This window comes from Culex pipiens, chromosome 2 (assembly GCF_016801865.2).
Source record: "Culex pipiens pallens isolate TS chromosome 2, TS_CPP_V2, whole genome shotgun sequence".
Classification (NCBI taxonomy): Eukaryota; Metazoa; Arthropoda; class Insecta; order Diptera; family Culicidae; genus Culex; species Culex pipiens.
The window spans coordinates 172,868,698-172,886,233 of record NC_068938.1 but is presented as its reverse complement, the minus strand read 5'-3'; the positions used below and the strand labels follow the sequence as shown (position 1 = coordinate 172,886,233).

At 38.0% G+C, this 17,536-nt stretch overlaps 1 protein-coding gene across 1 annotated transcript; it reads right to left on the bottom strand.

Moving 5' to 3' along the window:
- Nucleotides 1–12,358: 12,358 nt before the first annotated feature.
- Nucleotides 12,359–17,254, bottom strand: LOC120421849 (uncharacterized). The gene has a single exon (XM_052707319.1). The coding sequence runs from the start codon at nt 17,252–17,254 to the stop codon at nt 15,701–15,703; it is 1,554 nt and encodes a 517-aa protein (XP_052563279.1). The 3' UTR covers nt 12,359–15,700.
- Nucleotides 17,255–17,536: the final 282 nt, after the last annotated feature.

The window sequence follows — 17,536 nt, the reverse complement described above, 5'->3', positions numbered from 1 at the left end:
GGACGTCATTTCCATCTTCGTAAATATGTCGATTCAGCATGAATTTTAATCGGAAAAATCGTCAAAAAATCACACTGCATCGATTTTCGACGCTCTATCGATTCACCTTGACAGAACTTGTCTATCTCCAACCCTCGAATTTTGAGAAAATAAATTCCGTGGAGGTCGAGTGATGTTCGTATGTGGTAAAATTTTGCTAAATTTTGTGTCGCGCCGTTCTCAGCTCCCATATATCCGATTTCGATTCTTCTAAATGCAGATGAAAGCTAGTGTGCTGAACCTGGGCGAGTTGCCGCGCAAATTTCGAAATATCCATCTGTTTTCGGATGCGGCCAGACTTTTCAACAAAATACACAATTTTCAAATGAAAATATGGTAAAATTTTTTCATTTTCATATCTTTTATTTATCTCAAAAATTGCATTTTTCGAGCCCTACAACCTCCCAAATTTTCATCCAGATTCATAATATGGTTCTGGAGTTAGAGCCGTTTGATTGACCTACCATAAGAAAAAAAATCCCTAAAAAAAGGTAAAAGCCCACCTGGTGACCTTCGCCAACATTTTTCATTTCTGATTTTATTCAAATTTTTTTGCTACATTCATAGTACAGACCATGAGTGAGCATCTGAAACAAATTCGACATCGATCGGCAATCCCGAACAATTTTTAGAACGATTTACTTTTTGCCTTTCTTACTAAAGAAAGGTATAGGTTTTACTTTAAGCCAGGACGTCATTTCCATCTTCGTAAATATGTCGATTCAGCATGAATTTTAATCGGAAAAATCGTCAAAAAATCACACTGCATCGATTTTCGACGCTCTATCGATTCACCTTGACAGAACTTGTCTATCTCCAACCCTCGAATTTTGAGAAAATAAATTCCGTGGAGGTCGAGTGATGTTCGTATGTGGTAAAATTTTGCTAAATTTTGTGTCGCGCCGTTCTCAGCTCCCATATATCCGATTTCGATTCTTCTAAATGCAGATGAAAGCTAGTGTGCTGAACCTGGGCGAGTTGCCGCGCAAATTTCGAAATATCCATCTGTTTTCGGATGCGGCCAGACTTTTCAACAAAATACACAATTTTCAAATGAAAATATGGTAAAATTTTTTCATTTTCATATCTTTTATTTATCTCAAAAATTGCATTTTTCGAGCCCTACAACCTCCCAAATTTTCATCCAGATTCATAATATGGTTCTGGAGTTAGAGCCGTTTGATTGACCTACCATAAGAAAAAAAATCCCTAAAAAAAGGTAAAAGCCCACCTGGTGACCTTCGCCAACATTTTTCATTTCTGATTTTATTCAAATTTTTTTGCTACATTCATAGTACAGACCATGAGTGAGCATCTGAAACAAATTCGACATCGATCGGCAATCCCGAACAATTTTTAGAACGATTTACTTTTTGCCTTTCTTACTAAAGAAAGGTATAGGTTTTACTTTAAGCCAGGACGTCATTTCCATCTTCGTAAATATGTCGATTCAGCATGAATTTTAATCGGAAAAATCGTCAAAAAATCACACTGCATCGATTTTCGACGCTCTATCGATTCACCTTGACAGAACTTGTCTATCTCCAACCCTCGAATTTTGAGAAAATAAATTCCGTGGAGGTCGAGTGATGTTCGTATGTGGTAAAATTTTGCTAAATTTTGTGTCGCGCCGTTCTCAGCTCCCATATATCCGATTTCGATTCTTCTAAATGCAGATGAAAGCTAGTGTGCTGAACCTGGGCGAGTTGCCGCGCAAATTTCGAAATATCCATCTGTTTTCGGATGCGGCCAGACTTTTCAACAAAATACACAATTTTCAAATGAAAATATGGTAAAATTTTTTCATTTTCATATCTTTTATTTATCTCAAAAATTGCATTTTTCGAGCCCTACAACCTCCCAAATTTTCATCCAGATTCATAATATGGTTCTGGAGTTAGAGCCGTTTGATTGACCTACCATAAGAAAAAAAATCCCTAAAAAAAGGTAAAAGCCCACCTGGTGACCTTCGCCAACATTTTTCATTTCTGATTTTATTCAAATTTTTTTGCTACATTCATAGTACAGACCATGAGTGAGCATCTGAAACAAATTCGACATCGATCGGCAATCCCGAACAATTTTTAGAACGATTTACTTTTTGCCTTTCTTACTAAAGAAAGGTATAGGTTTTACTTTAAGCCAGGACGTCATTTCCATCTTCGTAAATATGTCGATTCAGCATGAATTTTAATCGGAAAAATCGTCAAAAAATCACACTGCATCGATTTTCGACGCTCTATCGATTCACCTTGACAGAACTTGTCTATCTCCAACCCTCGAATTTTGAGAAAATAAATTCCGTGGAGGTCGAGTGATGTTCGTATGTGGTAAAATTTTGCTAAATTTTGTGTCGCGCCGTTCTCAGCTCCCATATATCCGATTTCGATTCTTCTAAATGCAGATGAAAGCTAGTGTGCTGAACCTGGGCGAGTTGCCGCGCAAATTTCGAAATATCCATCTGTTTTCGGATGCGGCCAGACTTTTCAACAAAATACACAATTTTCAAATGAAAATATGGTAAAATTTTTTCATTTTCATATCTTTTATTTATCTCAAAAATTGCATTTTTCGAGCCCTACAACCTCCCAAATTTTCATCCAGATTCATAATATGGTTCTGGAGTTAGAGCCGTTTGATTGACCTACCATAAGAAAAAAAATCCCTAAAAAAAGGTAAAAGCCCACCTGGTGACCTTCGCCAACATTTTTCATTTCTGATTTTATTCAAATTTTTTTGCTACATTCATAGTACAGACCATGAGTGAGCATCTGAAACAAATTCGACATCGATCGGCAATCCCGAACAATTTTTAGAACGATTTACTTTTTGCCTTTCTTACTAAAGAAAGGTATAGGTTTTACTTTAAGCCAGGACGTCATTTCCATCTTCGTAAATATGTCGATTCAGCATGAATTTTAATCGGAAAAATCGTCAAAAAATCACACTGCATCGATTTTCGACGCTCTATCGATTCACCTTGACAGAACTTGTCTATCTCCAACCCTCGAATTTTGAGAAAATAAATTCCGTGGAGGTCGAGTGATGTTCGTATGTGGTAAAATTTTGCTAAATTTTGTGTCGCGCCGTTCTCAGCTCCCATATATCCGATTTCGATTCTTCTAAATGCAGATGAAAGCTAGTGTGCTGAACCTGGGCGAGTTGCCGCGCAAATTTCGAAATATCCATCTGTTTTCGGATGCGGCCAGACTTTTCAACAAAATACACAATTTTCAAATGAAAATATGGTAAAATTTTTTCATTTTCATATCTTTTATTTATCTCAAAAATTGCATTTTTCGAGCCCTACAACCTCCCAAATTTTCATCCAGATTCATAATATGGTTCTGGAGTTAGAGCCGTTTGATTGACCTACCATAAGAAAAAAAATCCCTAAAAAAAGGTAAAAGCCCACCTGGTGACCTTCGCCAACATTTTTCATTTCTGATTTTATTCAAATTTTTTTGCTACATTCATAGTACAGACCATGAGTGAGCATCTGAAACAAATTCGACATCGATCGGCAATCCCGAACAATTTTTAGAACGATTTACTTTTTGCCTTTCTTACTAAAGAAAGGTATAGGTTTTACTTTAAGCCAGGACGTCATTTCCATCTTCGTAAATATGTCGATTCAGCATGAATTTTAATCGGAAAAATCGTCAAAAAATCACACTGCATCGATTTTCGACGCTCTATCGATTCACCTTGACAGAACTTGTCTATCTCCAACCCTCGAATTTTGAGAAAATAAATTCCGTGGAGGTCGAGTGATGTTCGTATGTGGTAAAATTTTGCTAAATTTTGTGTCGCGCCGTTCTCAGCTCCCATATATCCGATTTCGATTCTTCTAAATGCAGATGAAAGCTAGTGTGCTGAACCTGGGCGAGTTGCCGCGCAAATTTCGAAATATCCATCTGTTTTCGGATGCGGCCAGACTTTTCAACAAAATACACAATTTTCAAATGAAAATATGGTAAAATTTTTTCATTTTCATATCTTTTATTTATCTCAAAAATTGCATTTTTCGAGCCCTACAACCTCCCAAATTTTCATCCAGATTCATAATATGGTTCTGGAGTTAGAGCCGTTTGATTGACCTACCATAAGAAAAAAAATCCCTAAAAAAAGGTAAAAGCCCACCTGGTGACCTTCGCCAACATTTTTCATTTCTGATTTTATTCAAATTTTTTTGCTACATTCATAGTACAGACCATGAGTGAGCATCTGAAACAAATTCGACATCGATCGGCAATCCCGAACAATTTTTAGAACGATTTACTTTTTGCCTTTCTTACTAAAGAAAGGTATAGGTTTTACTTTAAGCCAGGACGTCATTTCCATCTTCGTAAATATGTCGATTCAGCATGAATTTTAATCGGAAAAATCGTCAAAAAATCACACTGCATCGATTTTCGACGCTCTATCGATTCACCTTGACAGAACTTGTCTATCTCCAACCCTCGAATTTTGAGAAAATAAATTCCGTGGAGGTCGAGTGATGTTCGTATGTGGTAAAATTTTGCTAAATTTTGTGTCGCGCCGTTCTCAGCTCCCATATATCCGATTTCGATTCTTCTAAATGCAGATGAAAGCTAGTGTGCTGAACCTGGGCGAGTTGCCGCGCAAATTTCGAAATATCCATCTGTTTTCGGATGCGGCCAGACTTTTCAACAAAATACACAATTTTCAAATGAAAATATGGTAAAATTTTTTCATTTTCATATCTTTTATTTATCTCAAAAATTGCATTTTTCGAGCCCTACAACCTCCCAAATTTTCATCCAGATTCATAATATGGTTCTGGAGTTAGAGCCGTTTGATTGACCTACCATAAGAAAAAAAATCCCTAAAAAAAGGTAAAAGCCCACCTGGTGACCTTCGCCAACATTTTTCATTTCTGATTTTATTCAAATTTTTTTGCTACATTCATAGTACAGACCATGAGTGAGCATCTGAAACAAATTCGACATCGATCGGCAATCCCGAACAATTTTTAGAACGATTTACTTTTTGCCTTTCTTACTAAAGAAAGGTATAGGTTTTACTTTAAGCCAGGACGTCATTTCCATCTTCGTAAATATGTCGATTCAGCATGAATTTTAATCGGAAAAATCGTCAAAAAATCACACTGCATCGATTTTCGACGCTCTATCGATTCACCTTGACAGAACTTGTCTATCTCCAACCCTCGAATTTTGAGAAAATAAATTCCGTGGAGGTCGAGTGATGTTCGTATGTGGTAAAATTTTGCTAAATTTTGTGTCGCGCCGTTCTCAGCTCCCATATATCCGATTTCGATTCTTCTAAATGCAGATGAAAGCTAGTGTGCTGAACCTGGGCGAGTTGCCGCGCAAATTTCGAAATATCCATCTGTTTTCGGATGCGGCCAGACTTTTCAACAAAATACACAATTTTCAAATGAAAATATGGTAAAATTTTTTCATTTTCATATCTTTTATTTATCTCAAAAATTGCATTTTTCGAGCCCTACAACCTCCCAAATTTTCATCCAGATTCATAATATGGTTCTGGAGTTAGAGCCGTTTGATTGACCTACCATAAGAAAAAAAATCCCTAAAAAAAGGTAAAAGCCCACCTGGTGACCTTCGCCAACATTTTTCATTTCTGATTTTATTCAAATTTTTTTGCTACATTCATAGTACAGACCATGAGTGAGCATCTGAAACAAATTCGACATCGATCGGCAATCCCGAACAATTTTTAGAACGATTTACTTTTTGCCTTTCTTACTAAAGAAAGGTATAGGTTTTACTTTAAGCCAGGACGTCATTTCCATCTTCGTAAATATGTCGATTCAGCATGAATTTTAATCGGAAAAATCGTCAAAAAATCACACTGCATCGATTTTCGACGCTCTATCGATTCACCTTGACAGAACTTGTCTATCTCCAACCCTCGAATTTTGAGAAAATAAATTCCGTGGAGGTCGAGTGATGTTCGTATGTGGTAAAATTTTGCTAAATTTTGTGTCGCGCCGTTCTCAGCTCCCATATATCCGATTTCGATTCTTCTAAATGCAGATGAAAGCTAGTGTGCTGAACCTGGGCGAGTTGCCGCGCAAATTTCGAAATATCCATCTGTTTTCGGATGCGGCCAGACTTTTCAACAAAATACACAATTTTCAAATGAAAATATGGTAAAATTTTTTCATTTTCATATCTTTTATTTATCTCAAAAATTGCATTTTTCGAGCCCTACAACCTCCCAAATTTTCATCCAGATTCATAATATGGTTCTGGAGTTAGAGCCGTTTGATTGACCTACCATAAGAAAAAAAATCCCTAAAAAAAGGTAAAAGCCCACCTGGTGACCTTCGCCAACATTTTTCATTTCTGATTTTATTCAAATTTTTTTGCTACATTCATAGTACAGACCATGAGTGAGCATCTGAAACAAATTCGACATCGATCGGCAATCCCGAACAATTTTTAGAACGATTTACTTTTTGCCTTTTGCCTTTCTTACTAAAGAAAGGTATAGGTTTTACTTTAAGCCAGGACGTCATTTCCATCTTCGTAAATATGTCGATTCAGCATGAATTTTAATCGGAAAAATCGTCAAAAAATCACACTGCATCGATTTTCGACGCTCTATCGATTCACCTTGACAGAACTTGTCTATCTCCAACCCTCGAATTTTGAGAAAATAAATTCCGTGGAGGTCGAGTGATGTTCGTATGTGGTAAAATTTTGCTAAATTTTGTGTCGCGCCGTTCTCAGCTCCCATATATCCGATTTCGATTCTTCTAAATGCAGATGAAAGCTAGTGTGCTGAACCTGGGCGAGTTGCCGCGCAAATTTCGAAATATCCATCTGTTTTCGGATGCGGCCAGACTTTTCAACAAAATACACAATTTTCAAATGAAAATATGGTAAAATTTTTTCATTTTCATATCTTTTATTTATCTCAAAAATTGCATTTTTCGAGCCCTACAACCTCCCAAATTTTCATCCAGATTCATAATATGGTTCTGGAGTTAGAGCCGTTTGATTGACCTACCATAAGAAAAAAAATCCCTAAAAAAAGGTAAAAGCCCACCTGGTGACCTTCGCCAACATTTTTCATTTCTGATTTTATTCAAATTTTTTTGCTACATTCATAGTACAGACCATGAGTGAGCATCTGAAACAAATTCGACATCGATCGGCAATCCCGAACAATTTTTAGAACGATTTACTTTTTGCCTTTCTTACTAAAGAAAGGTATAGGTTTTACTTTAAGCCAGGACGTCATTTCCATCTTCGTAAATATGTCGATTCAGCATGAATTTTAATCGGAAAAATCGTCAAAAAATCACACTGCATCGATTTTCGACGCTCTATCGATTCACCTTGACAGAACTTGTCTATCTCCAACCCTCGAATTTTGAGAAAATAAATTCCGTGGAGGTCGAGTGATGTTCGTATGTGGTAAAATTTTGCTAAATTTTGTGTCGCGCCGTTCTCAGCTCCCATATATCCGATTTCGATTCTTCTAAATGCAGATGAAAGCTAGTGTGCTGAACCTGGGCGAGTTGCCGCGCAAATTTCGAAATATCCATCTGTTTTCGGATGCGGCCAGACTTTTCAACAAAATACACAATTTTCAAATGAAAATATGGTAAAATTTTTTCATTTTCATATCTTTTATTTATCTCAAAAATTGCATTTTTCGAGCCCTACAACCTCCCAAATTTTCATCCAGATTCATAATATGGTTCTGGAGTTAGAGCCGTTTGATTGACCTACCATAAGAAAAAAAATCCCTAAAAAAAGGTAAAAGCCCACCTGGTGACCTTCGCCAACATTTTTCATTTCTGATTTTATTCAAATTTTTTTGCTACATTCATAGTACAGACCATGAGTGAGCATCTGAAACAAATTCGACATCGATCGGCAATCCCGAACAATTTTTAGAACGATTTACTTTTTGCCTTTCTTACTAAAGAAAGGTATAGGTTTTACTTTAAGCCAGGACGTCATTTCCATCTTCGTAAATATGTCGATTCAGCATGAATTTTAATCGGAAAAATCGTCAAAAAATCACACTGCATCGATTTTCGACGCTTCGTCGCCAAGTCGACAAGTTGTCAAGTTGAGCTTCGAATACTGGCGCGAGAATGCTGGCGCATATATTTGCTGGCTCGACTTATATTCGTTTGTAGTAGCTTGTCTACCGATGTTTCCTACAACATGTAAGATATCGTAGCTTTTCGGTTTCTTTTGCCCTGTTTGTTTTTGCATAACTGTCCAATGTTTATTTAAAAACTTTTGTGACATAGGACATTCATCCGGCTACAATCTCTTTGTTTTCCGTGGGCTCCGAAAATCGCCTAAAAGTAGACTCAATTCTTTCGTGATTTCGTAAGTTTATTTAACAGGGTTCATTGGATTCCAATAGGAGCTTTCCAAGCTTTCATCGTTTATATCGTTTTCAAAGTTTTCAATGCTGGCGACGCCAATGGCTTTCTACCTAAGGTCCTCGTGATTGAGTGTGTAGTGGTGCGGTTGTAAAAATAGCTTTTTCTGACTGTCACATTCGTAGAAGCTGAATGGCTATCTTCCACGCGGTTCACTTATACCTCGGTTTTTCTTTGCGCCTACCGCGGTGTGCGTTGTCACTGGCGCATGTGAAGCTTGCTATGCTCGCGTTTGTCATAAACGCTTGTTTGATTAAGAATATGTACGATTAAAAATATTCTTTTGGTGAAAATGGCGTTTTTTGTTTCTTTTGGAAATCATATCATTTATAATACTTTGCTTTCATCATAAGACTTTCTTCTTCTTCTAAACAAAGTCAATGTTATGAATTGAAAGAAGTTCTACCATCGTTATATTCTTTAGTAAGAAAGGCTCTATCTCACCCCAGGTGGGATTAAATCGGGTTTTTCTTGAAAATCAGTCTGTATTTAGAGCGGAGGGTTTAAGCGGCCATCCAAAATGGACTTAACTTATGTGAAAATGTCCCAGGAATCCAGTAAGAATAACCACTTGCACCGCAAAAATCATCTAGGGTCCATTTAGCCCAAATTCCGCTATAAAAGCATTTTTGGCCATTTTCAAATGTTAGGTCAGATTTTACAAATCTGAAAATATTTTTTTTCGTAAAGATCAGACAATTTTACATAAGAATGACGAATTGCACTTGATAGTTTAACACATTTATGTTGATATAGGAATTAAACTAAATAAAAAGATTGAAGAATCAGTTTTGACCCAATTTTCCCAAACGCAGAATAAACTGCCTTTTACATAATTTTTATTTTTATCAACATAAATGTGTTAAACTATCAAGTGCAAATCGTCATTCTTATGTAAAGTTGTCTGATCTTTACGATAAAAATATTTTCAGATTTGTAAAATCTGACCTAACATTTGAAAATGGCCAAAAATGCTTTTATAGTGGAATTGGGGATAAATGGACCCTAGATGATTATTGCGGTGCAAGTGTTTATTTTTACTGGATTCCTGGGACATTTTCACATAAGTTAAGTGCATTTTGGATGGCCGCTTAAAGCCTCCGCTCTAAATACAGACCGATTTTCAAGAAAAAATGTAAAAAAATGGGCAACTGGGGCAAAATTGACCCTTTGCCGTTTCGTGGGGTAGATAAAACCATCACCAATCGATTTCCCGGATTTTTTCTACATAAGAAACACTATTTTTCATACCAGGGAACCAGCCGCGTTCAATTAAGTCCGATTTTAGGTTCCATTTCTCGCACTGTGCAATGTGTTGTCAGTACATAAATGTTTTAATTTTTTTCGATGAAAAGTCTAGTTGCTAAGACTCATGCAATCAATTCAATGAGACTCATCAAATTCCTCGGAAAATTTTACATAACATATTACAAAACTGAGTTTTTCGACGCATCACGCGTAAAAACGGGAAAATGACGAAATCGGCAAAAAATCAACTTTTTCCACTAAAACTGCCATAACTTTAAAATTTCAGCGATGACCTATACTGCCATTCTACGCATATTTGTCCCATGTCATTTTTTGTCGATTCTGACCTTTTGTCATTTTCAGGTTTAGTTTGACGTTTACTTTTCGAAAAACACATAAAATCTAGTACTTTGTTCGTAAACTCAGTGAAAACAACACCAAGTGTCTTTGTACTTCTACGCATAATTGTCCCACCAAGCATTTTCTATCACAAAATTATCAGTTTTACAGCAAGAGGATTACAAATAAGAGTGATAAACTGCTAACTGGGATGATTAGGGACTTATGGGGTGAATAGGGAACTGCGGGACAAAAAACGGTCGAAAAATTTTAATCGTCTTTTTCTCAGTTGCACTTTTTTGAACATGGGACAATTATGCGTAGAACGGCAGTATAGATGTTACGGTACCAAAAGTTGCGTCTTTCAATTACGAAAATTTTGATACACTATTACGAATAATATGTTTGAGCTATAAATAACTAATATAACTATTGTGCGGTATTTCGACCTTTTCTTGTTTTTGACCAAATTTCCTTCTTTTTTTGCGTGTAAAAAAAAGTTCGCGCAAAATTCCGCGGGACAAGCGCGATAAAAAAAAAGCTGGAACGCAAATATACAGATTTGATCAAACCGAGTTCTGCAATGTTCACCTAATAGGTATCTAGACTTCCTTAAAAATCACTGGAAAAAGAATCGTCCCGATTGGTTGAGTTAAGCTCGAGAACCAGCGAGTTAAAGTTACGAGTCCGTGTAAGTTTGACTTGCGTTGGGTGTTCCAGTGTTAAAGCAGAAACAGGCGTGCATACACATAATGGGGCCGATGTTTATTTGGTTGAATTATTTGGTACGAAAAAAATATAATAGATGAGCTGTTCTACTTACCAATCGCGGTCGAAACTCTTCGGTGATATTACCACCAGCAGTTCATAGCCTTTGTTGAACGGTTGATCTCAGATTGACGCGTCACATCGTAGCATAATCATGGAAGGAATAAAGAACAAAACAAAGAGCTGTAATTACTATACAGGGGACCATCGGATACAGGGAAAATAGAAACAATAACTCGAATCCGACTTTTGTTGGATTTCACTTATAACAATTGTTTTAATATAATTTCTTACGGTGTACCTTGTATAATCTTAATACAACTGACAACTAATATACTTCTATTACAGGGTTCTTTAAATAATCCATAATAATATTCTGATTTCTTTTCGCTTTTGCTTTTCCGCAAACTTTTCTTGCACACTCTCCAGAACTCTCCTGCAAAACTATCGAATAAAGTTTAAAACCTTTTTTTTGCAGCCTCGCACGCGAGACGATTGCTAAATCATATCGTTCATTACGGGTATTTTCTTGTTTTTGTTTGTTGCATTTTATTCCACATCACGGTTTTTTTTTTCATTTCACTACACGTCAAGTCACACCCACTCTCACAGACGAATTTATTTACTAAACTGTTTATTTTTTCTTTTCTCAAAAGGGGCAGGGAAGTGTGTGCGGGTGGTAAATTCTGGGTTGAAAACTCACCACAATAAATCACAAATAAAAACAATCAAACGCGAACGGTTTTTGGTTGCGCTGTTGCACGCGGTGGTGTGAGTGTGTTTTCAAATTAGTTTTTGTGTAGATTTTTTTTCTGTTTAATTTTATATATTGCATATTTTTGAAGTATCTTTTTTTGCTGCAGAATAATTTGAATTCGAATTCGATTAATTGTAAACACCTTACTTTCATATACTTGTGTGTGTGTGTGTGTTGATGCTTTTGTTTATATTAATAAGTTTACATTGTCGTATAATTTAACCTACATGATACGATTTTCTTTTTCAAGTTTCTTCAGCGTCCTCTCTCATCAATATACTTCTGTATTCGGTAATGTATATTTTTATAATATGCTGTCACGAGCAAAAATTGGGATTGGAAAACAGGATTGGTTTGTTTCCTTCCTAGTGCAGTCACAATCTCTGGTTGGTTGTTGCTTGATTTGCCTGTTTTGCTTCGTTAGGTAGATCTCTACATGTATGCAGTCCTCTCGGTTGTAGTAGTTGTAGCTTGCGGTAGGTTGTATGAGTGCGTTTGTTGAAAAAATGTTCTCTTTTCTAAAAAAGGGTGCCTAACATTCATACACTCTCTGACGATGACCTCTCTTTCTTTCACTCTCACTTAATCTGCGGCTGCAAAACGGAAGATTTAAAAAGTCAGTTCTCACCCGCCTACTCTTCAAAAAGAAACTTTTTCATTTGGTTTGCTATTGTTCTCGCCGCAAAGTTACGAACACAAATACAGACACGCAGTGATATAAATGCAAAAGGGGAGCAGAGCTATTCTACACGGAAAACTTTCTCAGAAAAGGGGTATGCTCGTGTGGGGTTCGATCACAGAGTGCCGAGGAGAGAGTGATGTACAGAACAATAGAGAGATGGAAGGAAAGGGAAGGAATGTTACACAGTTCGTACTCTTTTTTCATGTCTCCACTAAAGGTTTAGGAAGCCTTCAAGTCTTTCACGTTTGATGCAGGAATCACCATTTTTAAGCTACACAATATATTGCAAGATCCAAAAATATATGTAGGGGGAATCTAATGTTGTGCTCACAGTATCTGTCACATTTTTCTCTTTTTTTTCGTTTTTCATTCAGGAAGGATTAAGGTTACACACGCACGCACGACGTCACACGCTCACGCATTCCTAGTAGCTAGTATATATATAAATTAGTATGAGTGTGTTTGTGGCAATACAAATACACGCGACTACATCGACAAAGATTGATCTCCGGAAGGGGTTTTCGCTACGGGTGTGTGTGTGTGTGTCTTTGTGTTGGTGTGATTGAACCACACACACACAATTGCAACATTTATACTTTGATTTTGCTTTGTTTAGTTTTGTTTGTTTTTGTTTTTTTTGCTAGTAATGGGACGGCAATAAGGTGAATTCAGATCAGATCTGCAATGAAGGTGGAAAAACAACATTGGTGTAAGATTATCGGAACTAGGTAGCTTGCGATTACTCTCGGATTCTCGTGATGATGATCGTGTGAGTGTCTTTGAGTGTGTGTGTGTGTGTGTTAACTTCTACTGTTAGTTTTGCTGGTATATGTTTGTGCTTACTACATCAGTCAGACATTTTCAGTTTCATAATTTCAGCCATTATCGTTTCGGGGATAAGGTTTTGCGCTAATTTGGTGCTGTACATAAGAGTGTAAATCAATCTACGGTTGCTGCAATGTAACATCTAGTGAAACATTTTTGTATTGTTTATTTAATTGCGTTTAATCGCTGATGAAGATTTGACCTTTGATGAAAGAAAACACCAATTGGTTGACAAGCCAATCAAAGCAGGACGTTGTGGTTGGGGAACGAAACAACAAGATTTGAACAAACGTTTGTACAATAGAATCAGGAGGAACAACTAACAGAAGGGTAATTCTCTAGCGTTAATCGATCGAACGTTATGAATTTTCTGCTTAATAACTCAATAAAACAATAATACATTATTTGTTTTATTCTTTATTTAGATTTTTCAGTTAAAGATAATAGTTTAATGCTTGAGTTCAGAATGATTTTACGAAACCAAATACAAAAGAAATGCATACCGAACCGGAAAAAAATCAAATTAACTTTAAAATATTTCCAAATTAGTTTTTCCTCCCTTAAAAATTAGTCCGAAAAAATAAGGGAAATTATTTTTAAGAGATTTCAAAAATTCCATTGGAAATAGTCTTGAAATGTATTGCAAACGATTTGAAATGCACTTTCCTATGCTGATAAAATATTAAGCATGGTTGGACTCTTTTAACAATATATTGTTATTGGTGAAATTGTGATAAACAAGACCGCCACAAGCTGAAACCAAAATACGTTTTATGAGTTTCTGAAAAGTTGATATCGTGACATGATTTTTTATTATTTTTTACTTCCTCTCGATATTAGTCTAGTTGAGAGACCAAAGTTTAAAAAGATATTTTCAATGGCATTAATTATATGAAAAGAACTAGCAATTATTCAGAAATAAGCACTACAATGTTTTGAAACTCCACTTAACAAATTTGTTTTGCATTTTTTGTGTTCACTATTTGACATTGAATTGAAACTGAAATACTGTATACCAAACTGAGTTCTATTTGTTCTGAACTTTCTTGAGAGCTTTCTTTCCCATTTTCTGTCCTCCAAATGACGCAAATTTCGATTTCATAAGTTCTGAATTCAGCATTTAAATTGTTTTAAACTTTTTTGGGATAACATATATTTTTAAAACTGATTTTCGGTTTTTGAAAAAAAATCTTGAGGTAAATCACTCACTACAAATCAATACGAATCATACTGAAGTATAGTAATAAAGTTGGTCCAATAGCTTCATATCAGAGTTCGGCATGAATTAAGAAAACATCAAATAAATTTATACCAAAATTAAGCATAAATCCTGAACATACATTTCCATTTCCATTCCACGTCAAGTAGGTACATGATCATGATCAGAAGATCCCAAAAGAAAAAAAAATAGCAATCGAAGAGTTGTTTAAAGCAGTTGTAGATTATTGCCTTCGAGATCCAAATAAAAATCAGTTCGTACTGATATTAAACATAGAAATCCATTATCTTCATAGTAGAGTTCAGCATGAATTAAAAAATCATACCAAAATGAAATATTAACACCAAACACACATTATTTCCATTTCGAACTGGGATCAAGCGTTCTATGAAAATGTGAGAGGCAGTCGGACAGTTTTGATAATTCTAGAGTTTATTTAAAAAAAAGACTCTAGAAGTGTTGCAGATCAATCATGTTCCGAGTAAAAATACATACCGAAAAACGTTATACAATTAGACCAACATTTTCAAACTAGAGTTCAGCATGAATTTTACAAAAAAAAATGCATAAAGTCCAGACTTGATTACCCGAAGGCCATGGGAAAACATATTTTCTTTATCTTATTTTTGATGATTTGGGGAAGAAAATAAAAATCAAAAAGTGTTTGATATTTCGATGCCTCTGTGCTATCTAGTAAGAACAAAAGATCACAAAGGCATCGATTTGTTAAAGATCAATGTTTCTTGAGTATTCAATGAAACTCAATAAAATTTATACTGAAATTTAGTACAAATCTGGCTTTATTAGTTTAGAGATCACCCAATTTTATACCAAGATTGAATACCTATATCGAAATAAGATAATCTTCGAACTAAAAATCTGCGAGGCTCCCCTGAATTATAAAATAGATTTAAATGCTTATTGATTTTAAATGAAAATAATCAAAATTTATACCGAAATGTAGTATGCAATATGAATCAATAGTTTCAAACGTTAGTTCGGTATGAATGATAACAATGATTTCACCCCGAAATGGACCTGGACAGCGATTTTCTGTTTATAATTTTCAGAGAAATTTAAAGAGAATAGTTGAAAATTAAGATGATTTTTATATTTTTCAGATTTGTAGAACTCGATTTGTTATTTAGAAATTTACGAAACCTGAGAGTCGTTTCCCAGGAAATCCAAGATAAAAAGTGCAGTAATCCGATCGAAAAACACCAAATCCAATCGATTAACGCCAGAGAATCGCTCAATAAAACATCTAAAAAAATCAAAAATAGAGAACGAAAACACCGAAAGCAATAGAATAATCACGACTGCGCCACATTTCTCCCTAGCAATTAGGTGGTAGCAGTGAGGGCAGGGTTAAACGGGCATAACAAATGAGCATTCAACGTTCTACTTGGCCGCGGCCAGCGCCGCCGCTTCGCTCGCCTCCGCAAACATCGTGCCAATGTCCTTGCTCTCGAGCGTCTCCGGCGAAAAGGGCTCCTCGTAGGTGAGGAACGAGTTCGAGTTCGAGATGGTCGTCTTGCGGCGCGGATCTTTTGCGCTGCGCACGATCCGGACGTCTTTGGGCTTCTTCTTGTCGGCTTCGTCGGTGATGATGACGAGTTGGTTTCGGGCGAGGGCGGCGGACGCGGATTTGCGCCGCTTCGAGCTCCTGCGGTTGGCGTCAACGACGACGATCACGTCGGAGCTGGTTTTGCTCTTGCGCTGGACAAACTCGTCCGAGATGAAGACCAGCTCGACGCTGTTGGTGGCGGCGGCGGAGGTTGCCAGCGGGGTGGACGGACCGAACTCTTCCTCGTTGTGGTTCGAGCCGAGCGAGATGTCGTCGACGGACTTGGACTTGGACTTGGCGGAGTCTAGCACGACGGTGAGCGTGTCTTCTTCGAGGTGGACGCCCACGGTTTTGCCGTTGGGTGGTGTTTTGTCCTCGATGCTTTCCATCGATTTGGAGATGGCCTTTTTGGATGCGCCGCGGGAGATTCTGACCTTCTGGTCGGACAGCGATTGGCGCCGGAACTCGTCCGAGATGATGATGATTTCCTCGGCTTGGGTCTTTCCTCGGCGGAGCTGGTGCTTCTTGCGCTGAACGGATGGTCTGAGACCGTGCTGGATTCCGATCGAGCGGCGCTCGACGTTTTCGCTGTGACGTCGCTGCAGCCGGTTCAGGTCTTCGGCGGCGATCGCCCGTGGCGAGGGGGAAGTCGACAACGGCGACGGTGACCAGCTGGCGGCCTTCGAGGGACTGCCCACCACCTTGAGCGTCCGTCCGTTGGACGGGTCTTCTCCGTCGTCCGAATCTACTGCTGCTCCAGCCCCAGCCCCAGAAACCGCTTCTTGATCGACTACCAGCTTTGTCTCACACTTGACTTGTCTATCGCTAACGATCTGATTTAAAATATTATTTATATCTAACGTCAATCTACATTTTGTACACGATGAGGATGAGCTATTCGTATCGTTCAGTTTACTCACTAAACTATTCAAATTGTCTTTGTTTAACTGTAGTAATTTCTTACTGTTACCTTCTTTGCTGAACGTCGAGGAAGTGGCTGTGGTGGTGGTGGTTCGATGTTGACCTTCTACTTCTTTCTGCTGCTGCTGCAAGTTCTCTTTGGAAATGTTGATAATGTTCTCGTTGCACGCGCACTTGCGGAACTTGAGGTTCAGCTCGATCATACTGCTGTCGCTCGAGTACGAGATGAAGCCGCGGATGTCGCTGTTCTGGCAGGAGCCGCCCAGCGCCGACGCCGCCACGTCCTCGTCGACGTCCGAGTTCTGCTGGAAGTGATCCACGGCCACGCCGTTGATGTGCACCGTCGCTTTGGTGCTGTTGCTGCGGATCGAGTTGCTGTGGCTGGGCTGCCGGCTGCCGGAGTCGACGACATCGTGCGACCGGGACGCTGGCAGTGGACCGGCTGCGGAGGACGACGCGGTAGCCATGTTGAACACCTGGCTACCCGCGTCCGACCCGTGCTGCTAGAGAAGCTTCTCCGCCGCGGTCGCCGCCGTCGTCATGGACACGTTCGTCGTCGAGTTGGAGCTGATCGTGATCGAGGCGTTCAGGATCTCGTCGTCTGAAAGGTATAACGGAGTAAAAAATGGAAATGATCATAACTCAAACCAAACGCCAACCTACCCGTGTTCAGATCTTCATCATCCTCCTCGGGAATATCGCTATGCCCGGCCGCGCTCCCATCTCCGCCACTCCGTCTCTGCTCACTA

Bases quoted from the DNA above. Each gene is read 5' to 3' on its own strand.
- LOC120421849 (XM_052707319.1), bottom strand. From the start codon at position 17,254: ATGGCTACCGCGTCGTCCTCCGCAGCCGGTCCACTGCCAGCGTCCCGG.